Source organism: Rhipicephalus sanguineus, chromosome 10 (genome assembly GCF_013339695.2).
Source record: "Rhipicephalus sanguineus isolate Rsan-2018 chromosome 10, BIME_Rsan_1.4, whole genome shotgun sequence".
NCBI lineage: Eukaryota > Metazoa > Arthropoda > Arachnida > Ixodida > Ixodidae > Rhipicephalus > Rhipicephalus sanguineus.
In genome coordinates, this window is record NC_051185.1 from 85,076,175 (window position 1) to 85,103,365 (window position 27,191).

General features: G+C 46.0%; 1 protein-coding gene across 5 annotated transcripts in view; it reads right to left on the minus strand.

Moving 5' to 3' along the window:
• LOC119372197 (uncharacterized) overlaps positions 1 to 27,191 on the minus strand; it is a 79,735-nt gene that overhangs the window by 8,729 nt on the left and 43,815 nt on the right. For 2 of the 5 annotated variants that reach the window (XM_049420236.1, XM_049420235.1), the window contains exon 3: positions 5,834 to 5,994. The exons of the other annotated variants lie outside the window; for them this stretch is intronic. In XM_049420236.1, coding sequence (XP_049276193.1) covers positions 5,845 to 5,994 — 150 coding nt within the window. In that variant the 3' untranslated portion in view covers positions 5,834 to 5,844. The remainder of the gene's footprint in view (positions 1 to 5,833; positions 5,995 to 27,191) is intronic. 5 annotated transcript variants of the gene reach the window in all.

Sequence of the window (27,191 nt, forward strand, 5' to 3'; positions counted from 1 at the left end):
AATATGCACAAGGGGAACCCTTCGCACATTGTAATGAAAAAAAGCGATTTGTTTTTCAAATTTTGCCCTACCCAGTGCCCTTAAGCTGTACTGAATTTAAGCACGCCTGAGTTTATGTATTAACGCGATAGCGTTAGAGAGCTCGTGTCGCAGAAATTCCGGTGTCGGCGTCGGCACCGCTGGTTGTGAGCGAAAAATCGTCCGTGACCGAAAAATCGAGAAAGAAGCAAATAAAAGAAACAACAAAAATCTTCGGTTCTATTGAGGATCGAACCCGGGCCACCGTGTAACTTCCAGCTGCTGCGGAAAAAAACACTACATAAATTCCATGTAGTGGAAGGAGTCTCCTTAACGCATTTTGTTCGGCAGGTGTCACGACGAAAACGAGCCCATTCGGCGATTTCTGGGTGCATAGGCGAGGCCATCAAACTACGTCGAAAAAGTACGTCGATGGACAACTATGTCCATCTAGCGGAGAAACATTTCAAGCCAACGCCAATTTTCTAGAGCAAGCGTTGATCAAGGAAACAGCAAAGGCTAGATAATGTGCTGCCATCTGTGAGGCAGTCTGAGAATATATCTCGACCCTTCATGGCCTCCGAGATGGCGAGCGCGCGGCGTGTATCTTGGAGGCCATGCGACTTTTGCTTTAGATAAAAAACTTGTACCATTCGCGCGCGCGCGCGTGTGTGTGTCTGTGTGCGGGTGTGTGTAACAATACACATTAATAAGTATGCACTTTGTGGTTGAAGTGTGCACTAGAGGCCGGATTTCGCTATCGCGTTGCACTCTTCAAGGCGAAGCTTAAGGGTCCCCCATTTTTTTTTTCTTGCGACTGCAGTTTCCAGTAATGGAACGCGGCAAGAAAGTAATGCCGCTAACATTAATGCAGCACCTGAAAACATCCCCTGTAGTGACAGCTACCTGAGACACGGTTTTTTATGGTAACACATCACGAATTTCTCAGAAAGAAAAAAATTCAGTAAGCAAAAAAAATGCCAGGCCTGCGCGGAAAGCGCAGCACAGTCACAGCGAAAGCTCAAAGAGCGCATTTCTAGAGCCCGTTATAAACTCTTTGTGGCTACTACAATTACACTAGCAACTTACCCACTACGCACGAATCATAATTTTTGTGAAGTGGGAAGCACCCACCACGACATACTCGTCATTCTGCGGAGAAGCGAGCTACCATCTGTAAGGCGTTATGAGCAGTTCTTGATGCTACGGCTAATGACGATGAAAAATTGACAGCCTTTTGTAATGCGTTGGAAGCTTTAAAGGACACACTAGTTAGTAATTTGCATGTGTGACGCCCGGTCGTTATTTCACTCTCCCACCACGCTTTATAACATAGGCTAACGTGATAAAGAGAAAGAGGGAATTAACTTTATTGAGGTCTGAGGAAATGAATCATGGGAGCCTTTTGGGCTTCCATGACAACCATAGAAGTGCACGTAAGATGAACCACTACGCTATAAATCATCACAACTTTTGTGAAGTAGGGAAGCAGCCACTATGCAAATTTTCGTCATTTTGCGGAGAACCATGGTACCTGCGAACACCTCTAAGGCTTATGTGCACTTTGTTGATGTTGTGGCTGATGACAATAAACGATTATGGCAAAGCCTTTGATGGGTTGGAAGAATTCAACAACCCACTCGTTGCGCAGTTAGCATTGTGTGACGCCTGGTTACAGAATTCGCGTTGTGTGACGCTTGGTAATTTACTCTCTACCACGCTACATTACATATGTTAATGTGGTTCCTTTCGACATGAAGCCTGTATAGGGTCTTTCGCAAAGCGGTTCCAGGCCCCGGCATGGCTCTGAGGTAGAGTACTGGACTCCCACGCAGAGGCCCAGGTTCGAACCTAGTTCTATATTGGGAATTTTTCTTATTTCGTTTTTTTTATTTTATCTAGAGCGATATGGTTACGGACACCGCGGCGGCGGCGGTGGTGGCGGACAACTACGGCGCCAAAAATGGCCCTTGTTGTGATCTCATAACAGCTTTCGCTGTAAAAAACTGGGAAGCTAGGAGTTGACAGCGTGAGGGCGTATCAACCGGCACCTCAAAGCACAAGGATACCAAGCATTGGTAATCATTCAAGATGGACTCATTTTCCAATATGTGGAACAGTAATAGCTGGGCCACTTAGAGTAGCGGCAGTGCTTCACTAATTAGGAGAATGCCACAGGGTTTTTTTTTCACTTATCTCCGATGCGTAGTCGAATCTGGTGTCACCCTGAAAATTTTGTCAAGTGGTATGCATTTCAACGAAATGACTACTATTCAAACTGCACTACATGTACCAAAGCGACTATATAAACATTTATTTGCAATAAGTTGTTGTGAGGTCGGCTACGTTAGCTGCATACATTCGCTTTACGGACAGTATTTCATTCTGCTTACTCATTGTCTCATCTGGCCACTCTTCACACGAAACGAGAAAGAACCAAGGAAGGAAAACCGACAGACTACGACCACCGCAATGGTACACGCTATTAAGTTCCGCCATACTGGCTCCCTGTGTATATATACATAGAGGGAGACAGTCTCTTTATAGTTTACGTTTGAGACAACTCACAACCACCCGCTTCAAGCCCGAATGAATGAATAAGCGGATAGCAAAACGGCGCGTCGTCTGCAACGGTACCTCCGGTTCGAGGCCTAGCTCTTTGCTGCTTCAAACGTGCCTGTTTAGTGTAATCGGGAAGGAAACGCGTGCACTTCTGCGACGCGCTTGTTACCGGTTGCGCGGCGATCGTGTTCTTGCGTTCCTTTGTGAATCGGTAGGAAATATTTCGCAATTCGCAGGACGAAGCGGGTAGTTAAAACAGACGGTCGTTGCGAATGAAACACGAAGAACAGTGAGAGTGGGGTTCGGGCGCAGCAGCTAGCCTTCGTATACGGTTATGCTTTAAAACCCGCAGTATTATTTTACCGAATAAGCTTGACTTTGTATTTTCTGAGCACAAACGACGGCTACCTCAGAATCATACACATATGAGTACATATGGGGCCAAAACAGGTACGTTCCCAAATTGTTTAACAGGTTCTGACAGTACAGGTGCTCTGCCATCAATGCACCGATTTAGTGTTCTGCATTTCATGTACTGCATTGTCATGCCTTTATGTCAAATTTTTGGAAAATACTGAGCGCGGAAAAGGCCGGCCAATGGAACAAACGGCCTATCAGTTATGGCATCGACTAGTGCGTAAAACGATCGACGCGCTTTTTAAAACGACTTGTGACGTAATAGCTATGGGTCTGTGCTATTTCAGAGACTTAAAAACGTGAAGTGCCGAAACCTTAGAGCTGAACTTACAGAAAAATGTACGTAGAGTGCGCAGAATTTCGCTTGGCTTCAAACGCGAAGTTCGAGGGCACAATAGAACGAGCTGTCAGACAAAGAAAGATTGTCTTAAAATAAAACCAATCGCATTTGAGTAAGACGTATTTTACAACTTCATTCACCTATCGAAAGAGATGGTATTTGTGGCAAAATTAAAGTAAATAAATCAGTTTTTAACCAGTTCGATACATGAAAAAAGAAGTAGTCTCACATTGGACTGATATTCATGACATCAGGAAGTGCAACGAATCTATATAGCCCAAACCATGCGCGAAATCACTCTCCACTGCCGAACAACAAGCATGTGCGAGTTCGGTGCCCCTGAATGAAGAAATGACCATTCCCACATTTATATTTGCCAGTAGTGATTGCATTTTTCATTCAACTAAGGCTGCGTGACTTTCAAGATGTTATGCAGTAACATTTGAGAAGAATATCACTGCGAGTGCTAGGTGGCACACGGAGAAAGCGACGCCATATGAACTGCCCGTACGGCGGCGGGGCTCTCGAACCGGAGTCGATGCAGACTGTCGCCGTAGCCCACAATCATTTGCAAAAGTCATGTTTTGCTATACACTATTGAAAAGCTTTCTTGTAGCACAAATACACAATAAAATCGATACAGATTTGCTAAAGTAGTCTCTCAGTTCAGGAGATATTTGTCCTGGTACGGGGATAGAACCCGTCACGAATGCCTTTTCGGGTGGGCAGCCCCAATAGGACAAATTTTCAGAAAACTAAGATGCTTTCCATTCTGAAAAATCCATACGGATTTTCACGTGGCTTCGTGCAACAGACGAGTAGTTGTAAAGTATACCCTTCTTAACCCTTCGCCACCTTGCGGGATTCCACAGAATTAATTTGCAAAGTTTACCTTTCCAAACGTGTTACTGATCGTGTTGACTGATAGCTTCTTGGCCTCGATTTCTGGAACAAACCTCGGGCTCACTGACTCACGATTTTCCCTCTGCCACGCTAAGATAACCTATATGATACTTTGTATGGAGCGATTGCTAACAGAAAGAATACGACATTAGAGTACAATCAACCAAGGGACCAGGCAGGATTTCGTACAGGCTTCTCAACAATAGACCATATTCATACTACCAATCAGGTGATAGAGAAATGCGCGGAATACAACAAACCCCTATACATAGCCTTCATAGATTACGAGAAGGCATTTGATTCGGTGGAGTCATCAGCAGTCATGCAGGCACTGCGGAATCAGGGCGTCGACGAAGCCTATATAACATAATGGAAGAAATCTACAGCAGCAGATCCACAGCCACTATAGTCCTCCATAAAGAAAAGCGACAGAATCCCAATAAAGAAGGGCGTGCGGCAGGGAGACACGATCTCTCCAATGCTATTCACCGCGTGTTTACAGGAGGTTTTCAGGGCCCTAGATTGGAAGAATTAGGGATAAGAGTAAATGGAGAGTATCTCAGTAACCTGCGATCGCTGATGACATTGCATTGATGAGTAACGCCGGAGACGAATTACAGCTCATGATTACTGAAGTGGATACGGAAAGTAGAAGAGTAGGTCTGAAAATTAATATGCATTAAACTAAAGTAATGTGGAACAATCTTGGCAGACAACAGCGCTTTGCGATAGGTGGCGAGACACTGGAAGTTGTAAAGGAGTACGTCTACTGTAGGACAGGTAGTAACCGCGGAGCCGAACCCTGAGAGTTAAAATAACTAGACGAATAAGGATGGGATGGGGCTCATTCGGCAAGCATTATCAAATCATGAATGGTAATCTACCACTATCCCTCAAGAGGAAGGTGTATAACAGCTGCATCTTACCGGTACTTACCTACGGAGCAGAAACCCTCGAGACTTACAAAGAGTTCAACTTAAATTGAGGACGACGCAGCGAGCGATGGAAAGGAAAATGATAGGTGTAACCTTAAGAGACAGGAAGTGAGCAGAGTGTGTCAGGGAACAAACGGGGTTAAGGACATCATAGTTGAAATCAAGAAGAAATGGATATGGGCCGGGCACGTAGCACGTCGGCAGGATAACCGGTGGTCCTTAAGGGTAACTGACTGGATTCCAAGAGATGGTAAACGCGTGAGGGGGAGACAGAAAATTAGGTGGGTAGATGAGATTAAGAAGTTTGCAGGTATAACGCGGCAGCAGAAAAGCACAGGACCGGGTTGATTGGCGGAACATGGGAGAGGCCTTTGCCCTGCAGTGGGCGTAGACAGGCTGATGATGATGATGACGATGGAGCGATTTCCTTGAACCTGGTTGTCACCCGGACTGACTGTCATTGTACGTTCTCGACAAAGCTGTATCACAGAACTAAACTGTGTCCGACATGCATTCAAGAGCAAAGGAGTAGCTGCCGCAAAAATAGTGCGCCCTATCATCATGTGACACCTGTATCAGTAAAGAAAATGATCATATTGTGGTGTTTTCATGTATCCATCGTACGTATCAATGAAAAACATAATCGCGTGTAACTTACCTGTAGGACTTCTACCATGCTCTTAATTGAGTTGACTGAGAAATCGTTATTTTCCACGTTGAGAATACGCAGCCGCCTGTCGTGGAGTAGTCTCTCCGCGGCCCGCGACGCGAACACTTCACCCAGGCCGCACTGAGACAGCTCCAGCTCAACCAGGACACCTACGTCGACACGATGCGAATAACGGTGAGCAACACCTCTTGTACCTCTCAGCGTACACGGTGAAGGCAATCGGTGCATTTCGGTAAATGGTAATCCTCTGTAGTAAGTCTAAACTGGATATCTCACGCCGAAACCCCGAACTCGAATTGCACCTATTGGCCACTGAAACGGAAGATAATTCGAAAAAGCTAGCGCCGTCCAGTTGAAAATGACAACCGAACCGAATTGCCGTTGTTACAAGACTTCTCTGCACTTAATAAAAATTCCTGATGTGCAACGGACAGCGCACGCCGGTGCTTAGCAGAATAAATAGGGGATGCAATTATTGGGGCACATTCTAAAACTTCCGAAATACTAGCGAGTACGCTGAAATCTACGATGACGCATTTGTATAAAGCTGACGCGTTTCGCCCGTACATTGTATTTCAAGAACCGTGACTGCCGCTAGATTTGAGCTTCTTGCGATACTTGCTTTTGCAGGGGACAAGTTGCCCCAAAGAAAAATTATTTTTCGTTCCAATATTTTGTCTGCCGCACCGTTTACCGTTACTACAGTGTGACAATGTAATCGATTAGGATAATCACAATGAAGTGAACGAACGACGCCAGTGGCGTAGGCAGAAATGTTTTTCAGGGAAGGGGCGCCGGGGAAGCAGATGTGGTCGAGCGGCGTTTTGTGCTGTGTATGTCATGGTATAAAAATTTTTGTGGGGGAAGGAGGACACGCGCCCGTTGTGCCGCTCCCTGGCTTCGCCACTACCCGACGCCGACAGAAAGAATTGACTTGCCTCCAATGAGCGTAGCGTACGCCGCCTGCAGTTGCGAGAAAGAGGGCCTACAATTCCTAAAGAAGAGTTTTCGGAGTCGGCTCACTGGCGGAGGTGGTATCACCTCTGCGTAAAAATCGGGAGGCTGACTTGGTATAGCCAGCGCGGAGGCCATAGCTTCGATGTCCGCAGGGTCAATAAAAGATCCCAGCAGTATAAGCGACTGTAACGACCGGCTGTGAGCCGCCGCCGCCAGCAGGGCAGACGGGCTGTGGCGCCGGGATCCCTTCACCTGCAGCATGGAAGCAAAACAGCACGTGATGAGTCTTCCTGCGTGCAAGGGGGTAAGGGGGGAGGGGGGGGGGGGGCGTTGAGGCACACGAGTGCGGTAAGATATCCTAAAGAGCCCCGAAACCACCCAGAGGTCAAAGTTCAGTTGTGGTTCTGCAGCTGTGCATGAATTTTCGACGAACACGCAGCCGCGTGTTTCTAGAAAAATCTCTCCTGAGCACTGCTTCAGTATTTGCAACAGAGGTGAGCAATGTAGTTTACCTTAAGTTCCTCCAGGGTCACGTGGTTTAGGACGGCATCTGCGAGAGCCCTGCCCTTCCGCGCGAGCAGGAAGTTTTTGTGCACATGCAGATACTTCAGACTCCGGTTGCGAGCCAAATGGTCGAGGAAGCGGCCAGTGTTTGTGTCAACAGCCTGCATGACCCGCAATTTACAGAGAATTTCAGTCCAGAGACAGGCGGTACACATACATGCAATATTATTCGATGCCTTACGTAGTCAAACGAGTGCCCTTGGCGGAGAGCAGGGAAAGGCGTTCGTTAAAAAAAAAAAACGTATGGAAACGCAAACGTAATGAGGACGCTGAATGACAGGGGTGCCGTCCGTTGCCTCCATGCCATACTATTCCCACCTCAGATAACCTATTGTAGCGGCCATTTTGCATGCCTGAATGGACAAGGCCTTCAGGCAGAAACGAGGAACTAGGAGGGTGGTAGGGGAAGGCCTGCCCCTCCCCCATCTGTCTCATCGTTCTCCCAACCCCTCGGGTGCGCACACTTATGCATATCATGTCTTCGACGTCGGAATGAACAAGCGCTTAGCGAATCGGCCACAATTATGTGTACAGCACGAACTTCTGCTGCTTTTGCTGTGGAACGTCCCTACGGGACGTTGTTATTCTGAATAGCGCCATCATCGCTAACAGATCAACTATCTTCCGTTCGCTTATCGTATGCACTGCGACACAGGAATTGGCGTTTTCTAGCGATAAATTACAGATATCAAAAGGAGGAACAAGCTGCTACCTGAAAAAAAAAAAAGGTGAATATGCTACCATGTTCCAGTATGGGAACGTGATAATGGGCCGGAGTTAAAATATGTAATCCGAGAGTGTCAAGAGTTTCAATCTTGCGCGCCGCGTCTTGTGACTTCTGTTTTGTTGCAATGCTCACGGTTTAGTTACATTTACGAGTTGGGAATGGTCAGAATTCTCAGAAGTATATTTATAAGCCAATCGTTGCCCCAGGGTTCCACGGTCCATAAGGCCAGCGTCCCAGCGTGTCAGTGCTCCAGCACTCAACGCCATACTGCCAATAATGACGCATTACACTGGCCCATCACTGCTGAGCTTTTTATAGGGCGTCCGTGATTGCCTTGGGTTCATTTTATTATTAGATTCATTAGGACGCGCTTGAAGGCTAACAAAAAAGCGGGCCCCGGGCCTCCATCACTTACCCCTTCTTTTGTTCATCGCTAGTACAGCACTTTAAAAAAAATAGAGTGACCCTCTCTCCTTTAAGGGAGAAACGGCGATGTCCCCAATGTTTGTCTTCAAATGGAGAAACCTTTCCTCCCTTTTCAATGGAGAAACCGTCAAAATCAAGATGGCTGACGCCAAGCCAGTGCAGCGAGCAATAGATTTAGGCCTAGCGAGCGCATCGATTCTCGACTGATAAAGAGTATGCGGCACTGGAAGTCACAAAAAACGGTCCCGCTGAGCTTAATATCGAACGCTATGACAAAATCAAGCAGACAAACCTGTAGTGATGAAAACCTCGCGAAACGGAACGACGGAACTCGTACGTTTCGCTCGGCCAGCGAGACAGCGTTCACTTTAAAAGAGACGGATACTGCAAAGGGGGTCTCACCCGGAGACTGTACGTTAGTCTTGCTGTCTTTATTTGTCGAAGCGTCACACGGTGTAACGACGTTATCCACGCGTTTGTGCCTCCAAAATGTACACAGGCGTCCACTGTTAAAGGGAACATCGGAGCGTGTGGCGGCAGCTCGGCGCCACCGCCGGCCGTCGGCTGCAACGAGATTCGCGCAGACGCAGTGAGCACCGTGCCTTGTGCTCTTTCGTCGCGTCAGCGGTTCGCTTCGCGACGATTCGCAGCGCGGAAGCAGACGACGAAAGAGCACGACTCACAGCGCGCACTGCGCCTGCGCGAAACTCGTTGCAGCCGCTGGCCGGCGGGGGCGCCGAGCTGTCGCCACACGCTCCGATGTTCCCTTTAACAGTGGACGCCTGTGTACATTGTGTCGCATCAAAACAATCCCGGCGCAGCAGAGCATAGTTTCGATAGATAGATGTTCAACTTCATATAAGTAGGTGGAGCTATGAGAGCGCCGCGGCTGCGAAGTAGGTGGTAGCTGGCGCCATCTAGAGGGATTAAACAATACTAAAAAGAAAGTTCTTTCTGACTGAGGCGGCGTACGTTGATACTGCACACGGCATTTCGGGGAGGTAGGCCCATTCATGGATTACTCAAGGACACCGGAAAGTTTATACGCACACGTTCACTAGGCAGACACATAGTACGCACATTCAATTCAATACATACACAAGTCATTCGCATGTATAAAACCTACAACACAAACAATTCACTACAGAAGCATACGTACAGACGTTTACACATACCCCTCTAAGAAGCGCTGGCCCTTATATAGTCACTGAATTACAGTGGACCGTGGTGGCACAAAGATGCGTCATTTTTCTTCAACTCTTTACGATTTCGTGGCTGCGTCACAATATACGCCGACATTATTAAATAGTAGCTAAGGCTTAGCCAAGCGCACCAGTTAATCTAAAGCCGCATGATAATGAACAATATAATTACAGAGAGTTGATTAAGTTAGTGCGAAAACGACCATATTGAGAACACTTCATACCATTCCGACGACATTTTGAAGTAGCGCCATCTTCCGACAGCGGCCACAGATGAAATTTCTCTCTCTGATTTCTTTATTTTCAATAGTTACTGTGTGAGAGCGCAACATCGGCTACATAGTTCAGATTCCGTCGCCTTCTTCGCGTCGACTTCGTTGAGTGGTTTGGCGTTAACATCTGTTCACATTCTGTTCATGCGTTGACCACAAGTATGACGATGGGCCATGGATTCTTTCAACTACTAGCCCTTCAATGACAATGCTTCTGATGCGGTACGGCCGTCTCATTTGTGTATACGTACGTTACAACGCGGGTCGTGCGAAGAAACAAGACAAGATGGCCTCGCACCGGACGGTGGTCTTTCGAGAGCGATGTCAGTGGCTCTTGGCGTCGCGGCAGCTCGATTACTTGAGTAGAGAAACTGGCGCTACACCGCGCGAATTACGGAAAAGAACGCTACCCACACTACGTGTTCTGTAATATTTCAGTACGCTGTACCTACATGCTGCTCTGCTACTGTTACGTCACGGTATTCGCCTGGCGTGTGAAATTGTGGTCATTGTGCGACAACTGTGTAGTTGTCGTTGTGGCGGTGGTTTGTCTTGCGCTGGATTTGGAATACTCTTTTCACAAAGGTGAGTGAGAGTGTTAGTGATTACCTACTGTGCACAGCTGTCATTAGAAGCGCATTTTGTGTTGAGTTTCGCACGCCAAAGCAAAATCCTGAGAACGAGAGATACATACTGCACGCGTGCATAAGTCGGTCCTAGTTCTCAGTGATGGCATGCGTACTCCAAAACGCATGTGATTGAGAATTTTGGCTTAATTGACAGATGTCATTGACTTATTTTTCAGATATGTGCAATTATGATGCAGGTTAACGTTAAAATGCGGCCACGGCGGCCGCATTTCAATGGCGACGAAAGGCAAAGAACACCCATGTGCTGATGTTCGGGTGCACGTTAAAGAACCCCAGTTGACCGAAATTAATCCGTAGTCCCACACTACGGCGTGCCTCATAATCATACGGTGGTTTCGACACGCCAAACTCCAGCAATTATATGTTATCGTATTTTCACGCATGCACTGTCCAGTGGTATCACGTTTGCTAAAAAATGTAAAAATTAACCTTCATGCTTCTTTATATTGCTGGTTGTATTGATAAGTGCTATAAGTCCTGTGTAAAACTAAAAACGCGTGCTCTAGCCAAGTGTGTTAACGCCGAAAAATGTTGAATTATTGGTGTACAGTCTAAGGTGTTCATTAAAACAAGACTGTTTTGTGAAGCGGGACTTACTGTATTTATGACAAGCAGATCGTGCGCAAACGTATACAACCAACACGAGACTCTCACACGGAAGTATGCGGCGCATCGCGCACACGCCGAGCCTATAAAAAAAAACGCCACACACGTTACTCAACACATAGAACAAAAACAATGAACGTCACTCGTGTGTTGCTCGCATCAATCCTAAGTACAAGTAAATGCACGCGACTGGCCGAGATCGGTAGCACTGGATAGTCTGGTCTGAGGCTGCCGAGTGAGCGCGAAAGGGCAGCCGCTCTCCGCAGCACGGAATCACGATTTAACTCGGCGTGCGCATGCGCGCGCGCGCAAGTCACGTGGTTGAGGAGAAAAGTTTCTCCCTTGGCGCTTGCCGCAAAAGGGCGCGACGAGTAAACGTCCGCAAAGGAGAAAGCCGCGGCTCCGAAGGAGGAACGGAGCCCGTTGCTCCATTCTCGCTCCTTTTTTTTTTTTTAGAGTGAGACGTTAAATATGGCAGTATGAAGGCCTAACATTCACGAGTAGCACCATGTGTAGATATGAAAGTAATTAGAGGATTGTTTTGCGTGATACGGCGCTAAAGGACACACAACAAAACTGCGATGTATTAAACTATGCCAGCGCCAGTTATACTAGTTCTTACCGGCGCCTTGAAAGCAAGCGTCACGCGTTCTTCACGAGCACCTTTTAGGTGAGTTATGGTGCAAGCACGTTCAAAACTTCGTTTAACGCAAGGGATCGTAAACGTAAAGAAACCGTTGAAAAATCGGGTTTCGTCTGGTGCTTTGTCGCTGAAAAGTCCGAGCAAGAAAAATTCATTTGTGACCATCCTGTCCCTTCTATGCGGACGTGTTTGGATTGGCTAATGGACGCTACAGTAGCCTAACGTCAAATGCGCAGAATTATTTAGTAGGTACCATTACAACCACCGGCGCTTCCTTGGTTTATGTCAGGTGTACGAGGCGATGTCGGTTGGCAGACGTGCACGCACGAAGCACATGTGTCTACGCACGCGCGAATGCGGTAGGGAAACATGTGTCATAATTTTTTTTTTAATTTTTAATATATTTTACCGATTCAATGCCTCAATGTGCCATCAATGTGGAGTGACTGACAGCGAAAGAAACTTGGCATGCGTCCTACATGTCACCGACGTTTGGATGGCATTGGCAAGACATTTAGTTATCGCAATGACTGTAGGACGAGATTCAAATGATTCATCCTTAGCGACACGAAGGCGAACTTCTGGGCTAAGTTTAACAAGTATGCACTTTGAATTACATGCAGCTTACGACAAAAACTGGCTGGTGTGCAGATGTCCTGTTCTTCCACAAAAATGTGCGCCTTGTTACTCGCAAGGCTTTGGGTGGGTTGGCCGCCTGGAGTGTGGGTGTGCGCGTGGGTACTTTAATATTGTCAACACGCTTTACAACTAGTATTAGGAACACCAAGCCCACGAGGTTCCGCACATCATAAATACGTCGCTGCTTGTCTAGTTGATGGGGCTTAACATCCTAATCCGACACTAGAGGATTAAATTTGCCCGAAAGTACCTAGAAAGCTCGCTTATTTGATGTGAATCATTCTTTTGAATTCCGCGACCATCAGGGTGTACCCGAGGCGTACTTTGAGCCTAGTAAGAGGAACGCCTTATCAATTAGGCAGACGCGGCACCTGTTGGTGCACTCTGTGTTGCTGGCACGCAGGTCAACCTGCGCAATTACACTGTTTATGGCCGATTATCTCAACAAGCATCAGGAATTTAATGTACGCTCGCAATTTGAAATTACACTAGCACACGAATTCAACGTACGGTGAAGAGTTTACTTGGATTATTACAGCACGCCTTACGAGCCTTGTTCGGCGCATTAATTAAATGAGACATCAACAGGTAACACACATTACGTTCATCCAAATAATGTACAAATATGCATCAGATTACAAAAACCGACACCAAAACGTCAGGAATGTTTGACATGATATAAATATGGTTACAAAAAAAATACAAGCGTACAATAGGGTTATTCTACAAAGAAAGGGATAGCTTTGGTCGCCATTGCTCGCGCACTGAACATGTCTAACGAAATTGTATTAACCCTTTGCGGTCCAAACCTTTACCCACTTTCGGTCTAGCGGTCCGAAACTATTTCGCCAGTTTCTGGCGCCCGCGAATAAAACACAAGCTGTGGAAGAGAAACGCACAGGATATTTATTTTTGCTCTGCATTCTGCAGGCAACTCTTTAGTGATATTTGGGCAACGTATGATACCGCTCAAAGCATTCCCCTGTGTGCAGGCCAGGGTTATTACTGCAGGTTTCCACCGCCGCCGTCGTCGTCTCGTCACTCCACTTCTGTCGAATCACTGTCATCACATGTCTGATGGAGGCACGTAATTCTCTTCCTCACTAAAGTCATCCTCGCTTTCGCTAAAAGCACCGCCGTAAAACGCACGCGGTGAAAACGTGGCCATGCTTCTCAGCGAACGCGCGCGCGAGTGGGTACGCTCTAGGCCCCGTGCTGACTCATAGTGCTGCACCCTAGTGGTCAAAAAAGTAAAACCTCAACAAACAAAGCTCACTTATTCCTCAAGAGATGGCCCTTCATGTATACAAAACATGCGCGCGACTCGCGGTGAGAAAACAGCAAAATTTAAACCACGAACACCCTTGTCGGGCGGGGCCCGACAGCGGACCGCTACGGCCGTGTTGCGTTGTCGGGCGCTGCCCGACAACAGACCGCAAAGGGTTAAGGTAATAATTAGGGAAACGGCGCTACTTAGCCGCGCTTACCTAACGGGACGTACGACGCGTACGTCTCGTTTCGTTACAACTTCTTTGTGAAATCGGTTTAGCACATCTCGCGAAGGAGGTCTGTGCATGATTGTTACGATGTAAAATGTTGTACACAGAGTGTTTTACGCTCGTTTGTCAGTCTGCTTCTATAAGATAACAAAACGCACAAGCAACGAGAAACCGAGCTCGTTAAACCTGAGAATTCACGGCGGTGTTCCCACAAAGACCATGAGCACTTAAATTAAGGCAACCAAACAAGAATATAACTTCGTAAAGTAAAGCTTTGGGCTAGTTTGTTTTGCATTATGAAATAGTAACAGCGCGATATTCTAACACGGGGACACACAAGAGAAGCAACACTGAGAAACGCCGACTTTCAACTGAACTTTTATTAACACGAGAGGAAAATATATACGGAAAAATTTTAAAAGACATTAAAGCATGACAAAAGAATCGTCGACGAAAGAATTATCTTTTTGAAAAAGCACGTGTGATCATCCCTTGATATTCTGTCATGCTGTAATGTTTTTTTTTTAATGTTTTCCGTATATATTTTCCTCTCGCGTTCAATAAAAGCTCAGTTGAAAGTCAGCGCTTGTCAGTGTTGCTTCTCTTGTGTGTCCCCGTGCAGACTATCGCGCTGTTACTATTTCATCATGAAACACGAAGTACTACGCACAGTTGCTACAAGTGTGCGTTCATGCCTGATATTGTTGACCTCATGGAGATGGCGGCTCAAGAAATCTGGCTCACTGTTGCCCGACGTTCAACCAATTCGCATATCCCCTATTGCAGAGAAATCTTAGAAAATGGATGCCGTATGTACCAAGAACAAATGTTAGCGGTTAATTTACAAAATGTGAAGGCTCGATTCAATGGTTGATGACTATAATGAATAACGTAGCAGTCGCGAGAATTCAAGCTGAAGCGGGAGCCACTGGTGTCGCCACGGTCGATATCGCCATTCGTAGCGTGAGTAAGCATTAGACGCGTTATCGCCATGTAACTTCAGCAAAAACCAAACAACATCCGGCTAATTCGTTTACAAAAGTGTCGTATTATTACAAACGCATCCAGAACACTCAGTGGGTCAGTGCCACTGGCTAATGACCCCCTAGGGGGGGCCCTTCAATACAAGCTCTGCCACAGCCGCTTTGTTATAATGCTTTCTGAGAAGTGCAGATCCCTCGTGTAACGAGCCGTAGTTGCACGATTTGCAAGCGACGCTGATTATACCGATGCGAAACAGCTGTCCGTACGCAGGTTGTCCCTCGTGCAGATATATGCCACGGAAATTGGGCAAAACCCTACTGTTACCTACAGGTCCACTGAAGCGCCGCGAAACGGGGAATGCGGCAAAAATATGCGCTCTGCTCAGGCTCCTCAACATTGTGCACGAAGCGCCAAGCGCATTCGGCAAGCTAGACAAGATCACGTATGACGCGGAAAAAAGAAGGATGCTGCTCAAATGACAAATATTTAGGTGCTTACGCTATATTGAGAATGGACCTTATATACTTTTCATGAAGATTATGTCCGTTTCTGTACCTTTCATGGAAATTCGTAGTCGCCTCACTGCCGTGTGTTACACAGCTTTGCTGGCCATCCAACTTCACAGAGTGGAATGAATGCGTGATAAAACCGGCTGATAAATACTGGGGCCAGTTCCTTTCTGCTTCGCTGGTGAACAGCCTCGACAGGGTGTAAGGGCGGCGATTTATTCGTTTTTGAGTCGCGCGCTCTAAAGATGGTCCTTATTTGAAACGTACTACGTTTCTCACACAATAATCGTCATCTAGCTACCACTGTCGCGTTTTCTAAGTCGAAAACTGTTCACTCGCAACTGACTTATCCGAGAATGATACGCCACGCGCTGATACAGCACACTCATTTCCAGAAACGGACGAACAAGGCGGGTGGTGAAAGCGCAAGGCGCGCTTCATGCAGTCCGCACGAATCGAAACGCGATAATTTAGGGCTACGTAATGCTCGCACTTTCGTTTGCAGCGTCTGCAGTTCGTGCAGTATTGGTGTAATTTATAATCACAACTGTGGGGTTTTACAACGGTGTTCAAATGAAAAGGTACGAAACGACACTGCGGGTATAAACGAAGACTTTATTCACAGTCCTTCACAGCGTCCTTGAATTTGTCGTCCGAGTTGAAGCGCTTCCCTTTCATATGTTTTTTTTTTTTTTCAGGGGACCAGACACGTGGAAATCACAGGCGATGAATGGCGGCCGGCTTGACGCCTTCCGCTGTCAGAAATCAGATAACGCGTCGCTACTCCTTAATCGTAACAATATGCGATGTGAACGCCATCCTGTCCTCACACGTACTGCCGCGTCAATTGGACGGCACTATTTACAAGAGCATCTGCTCTCTCCTGCGTATGCGGGGCTCCCCGCATACTCCGATCCACGGCAGAGACTCCAATCGCATCCCTAGAGGTCTCGCTATGTTCTCCCATAGCGGCATAGGCATCTATGTTAATGGTCATGTTGTTACGACCTTTCGTACATTTTCATTCAAACACCGCTTGTACGTAACAAAACCACCATTTGATTCCGGGGGACGCAATTGTGGAGGGCTCCACAAACTTCGGCACCACCTGGAACTCTTTACCGCGCGCTTAAATGTAAGTACAACGGCCTCTATCACTTCGCCGACAGTCTAAATGCAGCCGCGACCTTAGGGTCAGCAGTCCAGCGTCATAACCACTAGACAACCACTGTGGGTCACGGCGTAATTTCGACTAAAACGCTTACATCGGCGCCAACATCACCTTTATCGGATCGGATTCGCAGCGACGTGACGCGGTTATCTGCAGTGGTTATACTAAAAAAAAAAAGTGTCGCGTTTCAGTCAGTGCGTACAGTACATGACGACTGTTAGTTTTATTTCGGCCATCCACTACTGTCGCCCCAAGAACATTCGCTCGAAATAGTTGATAAACACTTTTCTTACACTCACCAAATGTTGAGTAACTCCAGATGAGTGAGCGAAGTGGCCTGCTCCACGTAGCTACCAATAATACGCACCACTTCTCTGGTGAAACACATGCCCGAAATTTGGAGGAATGTTACGTTCGTCATGCTTGCGATCGCCTCGCAACAAGTAGTTGACTCGGAAAGCGGCATCTGAAGTGACAACAAAAGTAAGAAGGGGGTGAAGAATGCCTGCCAGAGGCTTCTACGCATTTACTGTAATGGCGCTAGACAGCATGTAATTTCAAAAAAAGTGTACACAACACTCCAATCCAGTTGCAGTCTTTGAGACGTATTTGTCAAGTAATGGCCATCTACGTGGGAGTGGGGGATGCAATTTTTTTACCTCCGTGCGGCCGCTCCTTTCATGTCACCAAAGGTGGGCGCGCTATCTGCCTGGCGCATAATTCTTGCTAAGAGTGAACGCGGGCTTACAAGTCAAATAGTACGCAGCTCGCACTAATGTCGCACGGCTAGAAACATCAGCGGAGCTAGTGTTTGACGTAGGTAAGTTTTGCTAGTAATGCCAAGCTTTTGCAAGAGAGGGCACGTCTCTACTAGTATACTAAGTATGGTTAGATTTGGCTAGACTTCGCTCGACGTGTCATGTGACGACATGTTACGTGATGTGATTTTTGTCACGTGACTAGCTGCCACTTGGTTCTTGGCGGGGACATGTCACGTGACTAGCTGCTACGTTGTCTATGGCAGGACCGTGCCACGTACTAGCTATTACTCGATGTTGCGTGATTTTAGTCACGTGAGTAGATGTTGCGTGATGTCAAGTGATGTCTAGTCACATGATTTGTTCCATGATTTTGCCACGCCCACTTGTTTTCTTTTGATGTGTCGGGTTTTACCAGCAAGGACGGTTAGCAACGCTCGACGCTGACCGTGCCGCAGTGCTCGAGAAGCTTCGCGATTGTAGTTAGATCATTTTTTTTTCAGATTGCGCACAGGACGCGAATAGTCGAGATTATTCCTGGAGCTTGCGCGACCACCAGTGATAAGACTGGAAAGTTCGATGCGTGATGCATAAAAGACGGCGTCCCAGCCATGAGTAGATTATCGACGGCGACGCCCAGTTCGCCGCTATCAGTGAACAGCGTGTATTGCAGTTTTCATTTCGCGGCCACAAGTTCGGCCCAAATAAAGAGTTTCAACTTGAGCACGCCAGCTGTTGTCTTCGTCGATGTCACGACGACGTGACAATAGGTGGTTATCAAAATGACGTCTTCCGGTTCGATGCCTAGCTCTTCCGCTGTTTCAAGGTGTGTGCCGTTTCAGTGTAATCGGGGAGAAAACACGCACTTTCTGCGACGCAGGTTGTCACCAGTTATCGTGCCTCCTCTCCGGTTACACTGAACCGCACACACCTGAAGCAGCTAAGAGCTGATCCTTCAAGGTTCCGTGAACAGGAAGTGCCTGTAGCAGACGACGCGTCCGTTTGCTATCCACCTATTACGTGATTTTTAGTCCCGTGAATACTTATAACGAGATGTTCACTCTCGCATGTTTGTCATGCATGCATGCACAATCTGGTATGTACCACGCTAGTGAAAGGTATATTTCTCGTATACCCAATGCATGACCTGTCATTCATGTTCGTCACGCACTCATGTCATGCCATATCAATTTTTGGTGTATATACAGTTAACAAAACGGCCGCAAGCGCACAATGAGCGTCGATGTAAATCAAGCCATACAAGACATGCATGTCATGATTTGCATGTTAGGACCTGCCATATATGTTCGTCATACCGTCCTGTCGCGCGAATCGATGTTGATGTATATCAAACTATCGAACCGGCCGCGGACACACCATGACAGTCGCATGTAAATGATGTCGTACATGGCATCCATTTATTAATTTTCATGTTACCACCTGTCACTTGTGCACGACATACAGTCACGTCACCTAAAACCTATATTCGTACACGTGGAGCTAGCGAAAACGTCGCGAGCACACCACGAGCGTGGCATGTGAATCATAACGTACACGACATAGATGTCACGATTTTATTGTTACTACCCGTCGATAATGTTCGTCATACAGTCGTGTCACGCAAAACCAATTTTGGTGGATACGTACCAAGCCAGCGAAACGGCCGCGAGAGCTCCATGATCGTGGCATGTAAATCATACCGTACATGACATGCATGTCATGATTTTAATTTCAACACCTATGTTTGTCACAAAGAAATGTCTCGCCAAACCAATTTTGGTATATAGCCATTTAAATATAAGGCCGCGAGCGCCTAGAGACCATGTCATGTAAATCATGCCGTACATGACATGCATGTCGTAGTTTGCGTGGTAAAAATTTGGCACTTATCTTCGCCATTCACTATTTGTCACACCATACCGATTTTGGTATATACCAAGTTATCGAAACGACCGCAAGAGCACCAAGACCATGGCATTAAATCATGTTGTCATGACATGCATGTCATGATTTTTATGTTATGAGCAGTAATTATGTTCATCATGCATTCTTGTCATGCCATACTGATTTTGGTATACATCCCCATCAACTAAACGCCTCGAGAGCACAAAGTCGTGGGCAGATAGATAGATACATAGATACTATATAGATAGATACATAGATACATAGATAGCTAGATAGATAGATAGATAGATAGATAGATAGATAGATAGATAGATAGATAGATAGATAGATCGATAGATAGATAGATAGATAGATAGATAGATAGATAGATAGATAGATAGATAGATAGATAGATGAGATAGATAGATAGATAGGATAGATCGATATAGATAGATAGATCAGATAGCTGAGATAGATAGATAGATAGATAGATAGATAGATAGACCTAAGTCCGTAAGAAATGGTTGGCATTTCAAGCGAACCGTGAGACACCTTTGGGGTGATCCTTTGACAAGTTTCTAAGCGCAGTGTTTAAGCTCATGAGTAAGCGCTCTCGCTCTTCGCCTAAACTTCTTGGGCGCGTATTTCCCTAATTAAACGAGCGCCATAACCGCTCACCATTTCCGCTTTTCTTAGTCCTTGTAGAAATCCTGCAGTACCTCCCATAACGTATATGTGCGAACTATTAACTATTTTACATAAGACATATGAGCGCCGCCGTCTTGGGCTGTTAACCCGATGTTTTCTTGTTTTTTGTATATTGCGACGTGAATTAATAAGGCCATGAAACATCGTATGCACTAACCCAATCGCTTTCATGCGTATGCGTCTATACAGTAACACTGCTCGCTTAGGTCGTTTAGAGAAGCAAAACACAAATGCTAACAGCCCAATATGGCGGCACTGAAACCCATCCGTAAAATAGTTTTATATCCCAGTGAAATAACCCAACAACATATCGACAGCTTCGCGGACCCTCTGAACGCTCACCGCGCAAATCATGTCCATGAAGTTTGCCGGTACTCCAGTCGCTTGACTCCCATGGCGCCAGTCTGAGGGCGTGCCACATGACGTGTTTCTCGAGTGCCGTATAAGCCAAGTCCAAGTATATGTACGTCACGCACCTGCACCGCGTAAATGCTCGTCACAACAAACAGCGTAAAAGTTCGAAAGCATGCTGCACTTTACCACTCGAAGGCAAAAGCCTGCCGCAGGTTTTGATAATGCATGAAGTGATACAATTGCTGACCGGAGTTCATGCAATACAGTGACCTGCAGTTGTTAGCGACGCACATTACATTTAGATTACCTTGCCGTTGTAAGTCGAATGCATTGCTCCTACTGCCTAAAGCTTTCTTCACCGCACGTGGCGTTGCAATACCTCCTGGGCCGGCCAAACTTGAACAAGCGACGATGCCACGCGATGGCGTCACGACGTGTCGTCATGCAAGGACGTCATTACGACGTTACGTCTTTGAGCGCGCTCGGTGTGACGACATTAGGACGTCACAGCGTGGACGTCATGGGCTTTTGTGACACTTCTTGACGCAGTGTGCAGCTCAACAAGAGCAAATTAGGCTTTCGCGTTAAAATTAACGAAAGAATTGTGGTTCATGGGATAGCTCGCTTTTATGAACCCAGCCGTGAGCAGTGAGCATATCATGAATGAAAGAAAACGTAGAGTCGTTAATTCGTGGTTTTTAATAAAATCAAGTATAAGAGGTGTGAGAGCTCAGTGGGTTTATTGGACGCAATAGCCAACTTTTGGTGGGGTTGCGTTGCCTATAAGTTAGCAGAAAAGCGATAGTAAAAGCGCGAAATCTGCACTGATCACAGTATACTCTGCACGCGAGCTTCAGCGAGGAAATAAGGAACCATCCGAATACTAATATAAGTGCTTGTGTACTAACGCCAACGCCTCGAAATGACCATGAGGACGCCGTAGTGGGCCTCCAGATTATTTCGACCATTTGGGACTCTCGGACGTTGGCCCAAATATAAGCACACGTCTGTCTTTCCATTTTGCCCCATCTAAATGCGGCCACGGTGGCCGGGAATCGGGCCTGCGCCCTCAAGCTTAGCACGAGAACCGTTGCACTCTGAACGTGGATACCAGCTAATCTAGCGCACAGCTTTAGAAGAACGTACATCTATGTATTGTCTTCATTAGGCATTGATAGTCCGACAGCTTTATTATTTCTTGGTATATACACCAATTCGTTTAGGTCAAGCCTAAATGTTTTGGACAGATGGTTAATCTATAGCGATCGGCAAAGAGAGATGCAACCAACATGTGAGCAAGAAAGCTCGCATAGAGTAGCAAGCTACAGATGAGATATTCCCGAGACATGACGACTACAAGTGCGCATATAAAATGCCAAAGTCGCACTGGTTGGCTGTTGCTGTGCACCTGCGACATTGGATAGATTCAAGAGCTCCCTTAGAAATGTATATACCTAACACCTGATAATTGGTGTCATACAACTCAGCGGCAACCACCACTATTTAAGGCTGACTTGACCGGGGAATGTTATGTTCAGTTTCTATATTGCGCTTAAAGCAGGGAATACGCGCAAGCACTCGTATGAGGCCACAAATGGTGCATCGCCATGAGAACCGGCGAGTTTTCTTGATTGGATCGCTTCTAACAACGCACGCACTATAAGAACAAATGTCAAACTTTGAAAGTATAATATTAAAACCAGACAAACGTTCTATCAGTATCACTGTACCCAATACCCTTTACGAGTGGCGCGATCTGAATAGACGTTTCAATAAATCCAAGCACAAAAGTGGTGTGGAAAGCGCATAATAGGTGGCAAGGAACGTTCGAATAATGGGAAGCACGAATCCCCGCATGTGTTCCCCGCATGTGTTTCCCATGCGGACATACAGCGGAAGACAAAATGAGTTCGTTTGCGCTGCTAAAAAATTCGGCAGATCCTATGTATTGTGGGAATCAGTTTCATGCGAAGCAATCAGCGAGTCAGTATCTTTTTTTTGTTTTCTTTTGAGTTCAGCGTTGCGAGGTGGACCGGCATGTTTTTGTAATTCGGCTAGTTTTGTGCACATCGTGAGCTTTCCAGACAGGATTAGTACTGAGCTTAGGAACACCACAAGCACATTCATTTAAACAAAAGGAGCTTTTACTTTCAGAAACGCAATCTTATACAGACCTCGAAAGGTCAAGCTTTTCAACAGGTTTCAGTACCGGTTCCAAACAGTGTTTAAGGCCCAGTTGCAGGATACGTCGGTAAGCGTCCGGTAGGTAACAGTCACGAAGAACCATTACCTCCCTTTTCTGCTCAGCTGCTTTTACTCTGGTCGGCAGCACACAGACAGACAGACAGACAGACAGACAGACAGACAGACAGACAGACAGATAGATAGATAGATAGAAGGACAGAAGGACAGACAGACAGACAGACAGACAGACAGACAGACAGACAGACAGACAGACAGATAGACAGATAGATAGATAGATAGATAGATAGATAGATAGATAGATAGATAGATAGATAGATAGATAGATAGATAGATAGATAGATAGATAGATAGATAGAAGGACAGAAGGACAGATAGATAGATAGATAGATAGATAGATAGATAGATAGATAGATAGATAGATAGATAGATAGATAGATAGATAGATAGATAGATAGATAGATAGATAGATAGATAGATAGATAGATAGATAGATAGATAGATAGAAGGACAGATAGATAGACAGATAGATAGATAGATAGATAGATAGATAGATAGATAGATAGATAGATAGATAGATAGATAGATAGAAGGACAGATAGATAGACAGATAGATAGATAGAAGGACAGAAGGACAGATAGATAGACAGATAGATAGATAGAAGGACAGAAGGACAGATAGATGGACAGATAGATAGATAGAAGGACAGAAGGATAGATAGATAGATAGAGATAGATAGATAGATAGATAGATAGATAGATAGATAGATAGATAGATAGATAGATAGATAGATAGATAGATAGATAGATAGTAGTAGATAGATAATAGATAGATAGATAGATAGATAGATAGATAGAATAACGCTCAAAGTGCCTAGTGTTCGCTGAGAAATGCTTCACACTTAAAATTGGAGGACGTTTGAGGTTTGCCATCAAGAATAGGAAGTGATAGTGTAATCGGGCCCTCTTGCGCATCGCCGATTCAATTGCTAGCCTGCCTTCAGTTCTCGGTGAATGTCTCAACCGTGCCCCAAGGAAAGGAACGTTTGTGCGCGTAACATTGGCCGTTTCAAACAATCCTAGAATGCCTACTGCAAAACGAGCTGTTTTGCGAAACGAGGTCTTCAGCGCTATTGTGTTTAAACGCCTGGGTAAGACCGCGGACATTAATTCTAGAGGACTCCCGATAGCAGCGCGAACGCTGCATTACAGGTCATTTAATTGTCTCTCTGTAGATAATCGGACGCAGTGCATTGCTCAACTGTTCAAGGCTACGTTAAATTGTTGCATCGGATCAGCTGATAGCTTGACTGGCAAATCACATTCACAGCGGCAATTGTATACTCTTACAGCCAAGCTTATTTGACTAGGCGAAACAGCCCGTCTTGTTTACCCAAAAATTCCTAGCGCGTATGTGCGACAGAAATTGACCAAGCCCCACTACTCGCCACTAGTCCACCAAAAATGTCGAAGTTGTCTACTCCAAAAATTGAGCAAATCACACTACTCGCCAGCGCTGCACTAAAACTGAAGAGAACAGACGGGCGCCCAAGACCAGAACAAATTACGGGACGCAATGCTTGAGATACATTCTCGAAAACTTTTCAGCGCGAACTGGACGGAGCACAAAGAGGACACAAGACGAGCGCTGTCTAGACAGCGCTCGTCTTGTGTCCTCTTTGTGCTCCGTCCAGTTCGCGCTGAAAAGTTTTCGAGAATGCATCAGTTCCAACTCGCCCACCTCTCTACTTTACTGCAGCTTGAGATAAAATTCCTAGGCGCTTAAATTCAAACAAAAACTGTTAGAAATAATAAAAGAATCGTCCTCTTTAACAGTGTATAAAAGAAAAATCTGCAAATATCCTTAAATGTGTTGCACATTGTTGTGTTGTCAGTGCCAATGACTGCAGGCGGAATAATATGGTGTATTGTTCCTTATGCTAGTTCCGTCACCTATCTTATTTATTGTACTAATGGTAATCATGTTGATCATGTTAATGTTACTCGATCACGTGTTGATTGTCTACATAGCTGTTTTTTTTAATTATGTTGCTTCGTCGAGCACTGATTGTACAGGGGTCAGTGCCTCAGTCAGGCGAATGCTCGCGCCTTTAGCCCTCACCCCTTTGGTTTTCTGCAAGAAAACTATCAAACCTGCGAATAAAAAAAAAACCAGTTAAGGTTTCTGAACAGACGTGACCAGACGTGACCATATCACTGAGACGGACATTAATGAACCATCGAGATTAACCGAGCGAACAACGCCCGGACTGCACATTTACGCTTGTTTGGTCAACCATCTGACGTAGTGCTTGAATGATTATTTTCCTTCGTCTTACGTAGCGTTGCCGATACAATAAAGCACAGGTAGTGGCGCCTGGGGTCGCACGACGCGTGCTTTTTGGATCTGGCATATCTGTCGCCGAAGTGCGTAATGTGAAGCGCTGAAGTGAAATCTATATTCTACATTCACACATTGCCAATTTTCTGTCATCTCTCAACTTCTTTCATCCTAACCAGCACGGGTTTCGCAAAGCTCACTCTTGCAATACTCAGCTCGCATTATTCCTGCATGATGTACATTCTAACCTGGATTTGAACATCGCCACCGACGCTCTTTTTTTGGACTTCGAAAAAGCCTTCGATAAAGTATCGCACATTCTTCTCATGCATAAAGTTTCGCACCTAAACCTACACCCCGACACAGTTAATTGGATACGTGAATTCTTGACCGATCGCCTTCAATTTGTTTCCACCAACTCATTTTCCTCGTCTCTATCCCCTGTTTTATCTGGTGTGCCACAAGGCTCCGTACTTGGACCGCTACTCTTTCTCATATATATTAATGACCTTCCTGTTAATGTATCATCTAATATACGCCTTTTTGCAGATGACTGTGTTCTGTATCGTCCAATAACAAATTCCACAGACTCTTCCTCTCTCCAGGATGACCTCCTCAAAATCCAGGCGTGGTGCAACCAATGGTACATGTCCCTCAACGTCAGTAAGTGCTCCCACGTGTCCTTTCATCGTCGCCGTAACTATGTAGCTCCTTCTTACTCTCTCAACAACAACACATTAACCCAATGCAAGACATTTAAATACCTAGGAGTACATATATCTAGTGATCTGTCCTGGGCCCATCATATTCTCCAACTAACTAATTCCTGCAATCGCCTATTAGGTTATCTACGCCGTAACCTATCATCAGCATCCCCTGCAGTCAAACTACTTGCATATAAAACGTTGATTCGATCCAAACTAGAATATGCCTCTGCTATTTATGACAATCACCAAGTTAATATAAACAATTCCCTTGAATCAGTCCAGAACCGCGCTGCCAGGTTCATTCTTTCCGATTATTCCTACAGATCAAGTGTATCCACCCTAAAATCCCAGCTCTGCCTCCCCTCACTTTCTTCTCGCCGCAAGACTGCTCGTCTAATATTATTTTTTAGGTTTTTCCATTCGCTGCCTCCAGGAAACCAAATCATTCCAGCACATCGTTCCTCTCGCCACTCGCACCAAAATGCTGTATATCTACCACGTGCACATACGACCACCTACCAACGTTCAGTTTTCCTGCATACTGCCGGAGAATGGAATGCCCTTCCATCCGATATCGCCCTCATCACCGACATTGCTCAATTCAAAGCTGCCATTGAAGACCATCTTTCATGACATGAAACCTAACCTGACCCGCCAGTTTTTTCGTTCGCCCACCCCTCATGTAATGTCCCATGTGGGACCTTTGAGGTATTATGAATAAATGAATAAATTGAATAAATAAATATATAAAGAGCCTCGAAATACCTGTGTTGTCGAAGCAGCACGTGGATGAGTAGCGAGGCTCGAAGAATGTCTTGATCACCCGGTTTCTTTTCGGGCCACTGGTAGCCCATTAGCGCGAGCTCGCACCACGTGAACTGCCGAAGTTCAATGCAGTCGTGGGCGAGAATGCGGTTCCACAGCTCCATGTCGGACAGTATCCAACAGCGCTTCTCGTCCGGCTCCCACGTGCAGGAGCGTTCGAAGCCCAGAGAAGTGTGTGCTATTCCGCAGTCGTCGCCGCCGGCATCGTCGCTCGCAGCACTGGCACGAGTAGCTGGAAGCGTTGGGCAAGCAGCAATGAAGAGTTGGGATACAATGTACTATTACTCTGTTACTATTACTCTGTACTGTACTCTGTTAGGTTAGAAACACATCCGCGCATGAATATAACCTTCAAGCTCAGCGAAGACCAACACCAGCGAAATGAATCCATTTTAAGCGCTAGTACGGCGCGTTTGCGCAAACAAAGAGTGGGTGAAAGTGAGTCTTTCGTTCCCCCACCGCCAGAGGCGCTGCCAACATAGGTTCACGGCGCGTTCAATCCTAGAGCGCCGGCGGCGCCTAGCAGCGTTTTTGTTGTCTTCGACTGCTACACATTGGCTCACTTGCCTTGCCGTGTACACTTCACGTGTAGCCAGGGTATCTAAACTTCACAATAATATTGAGGTTTTACGTCCCAAAATTACGATATGATTATGTGGGACCCCGTGGTGGAGGGCTCTGGAAATGTTGACTATCATGTGCTCTTCAACATGCCCAT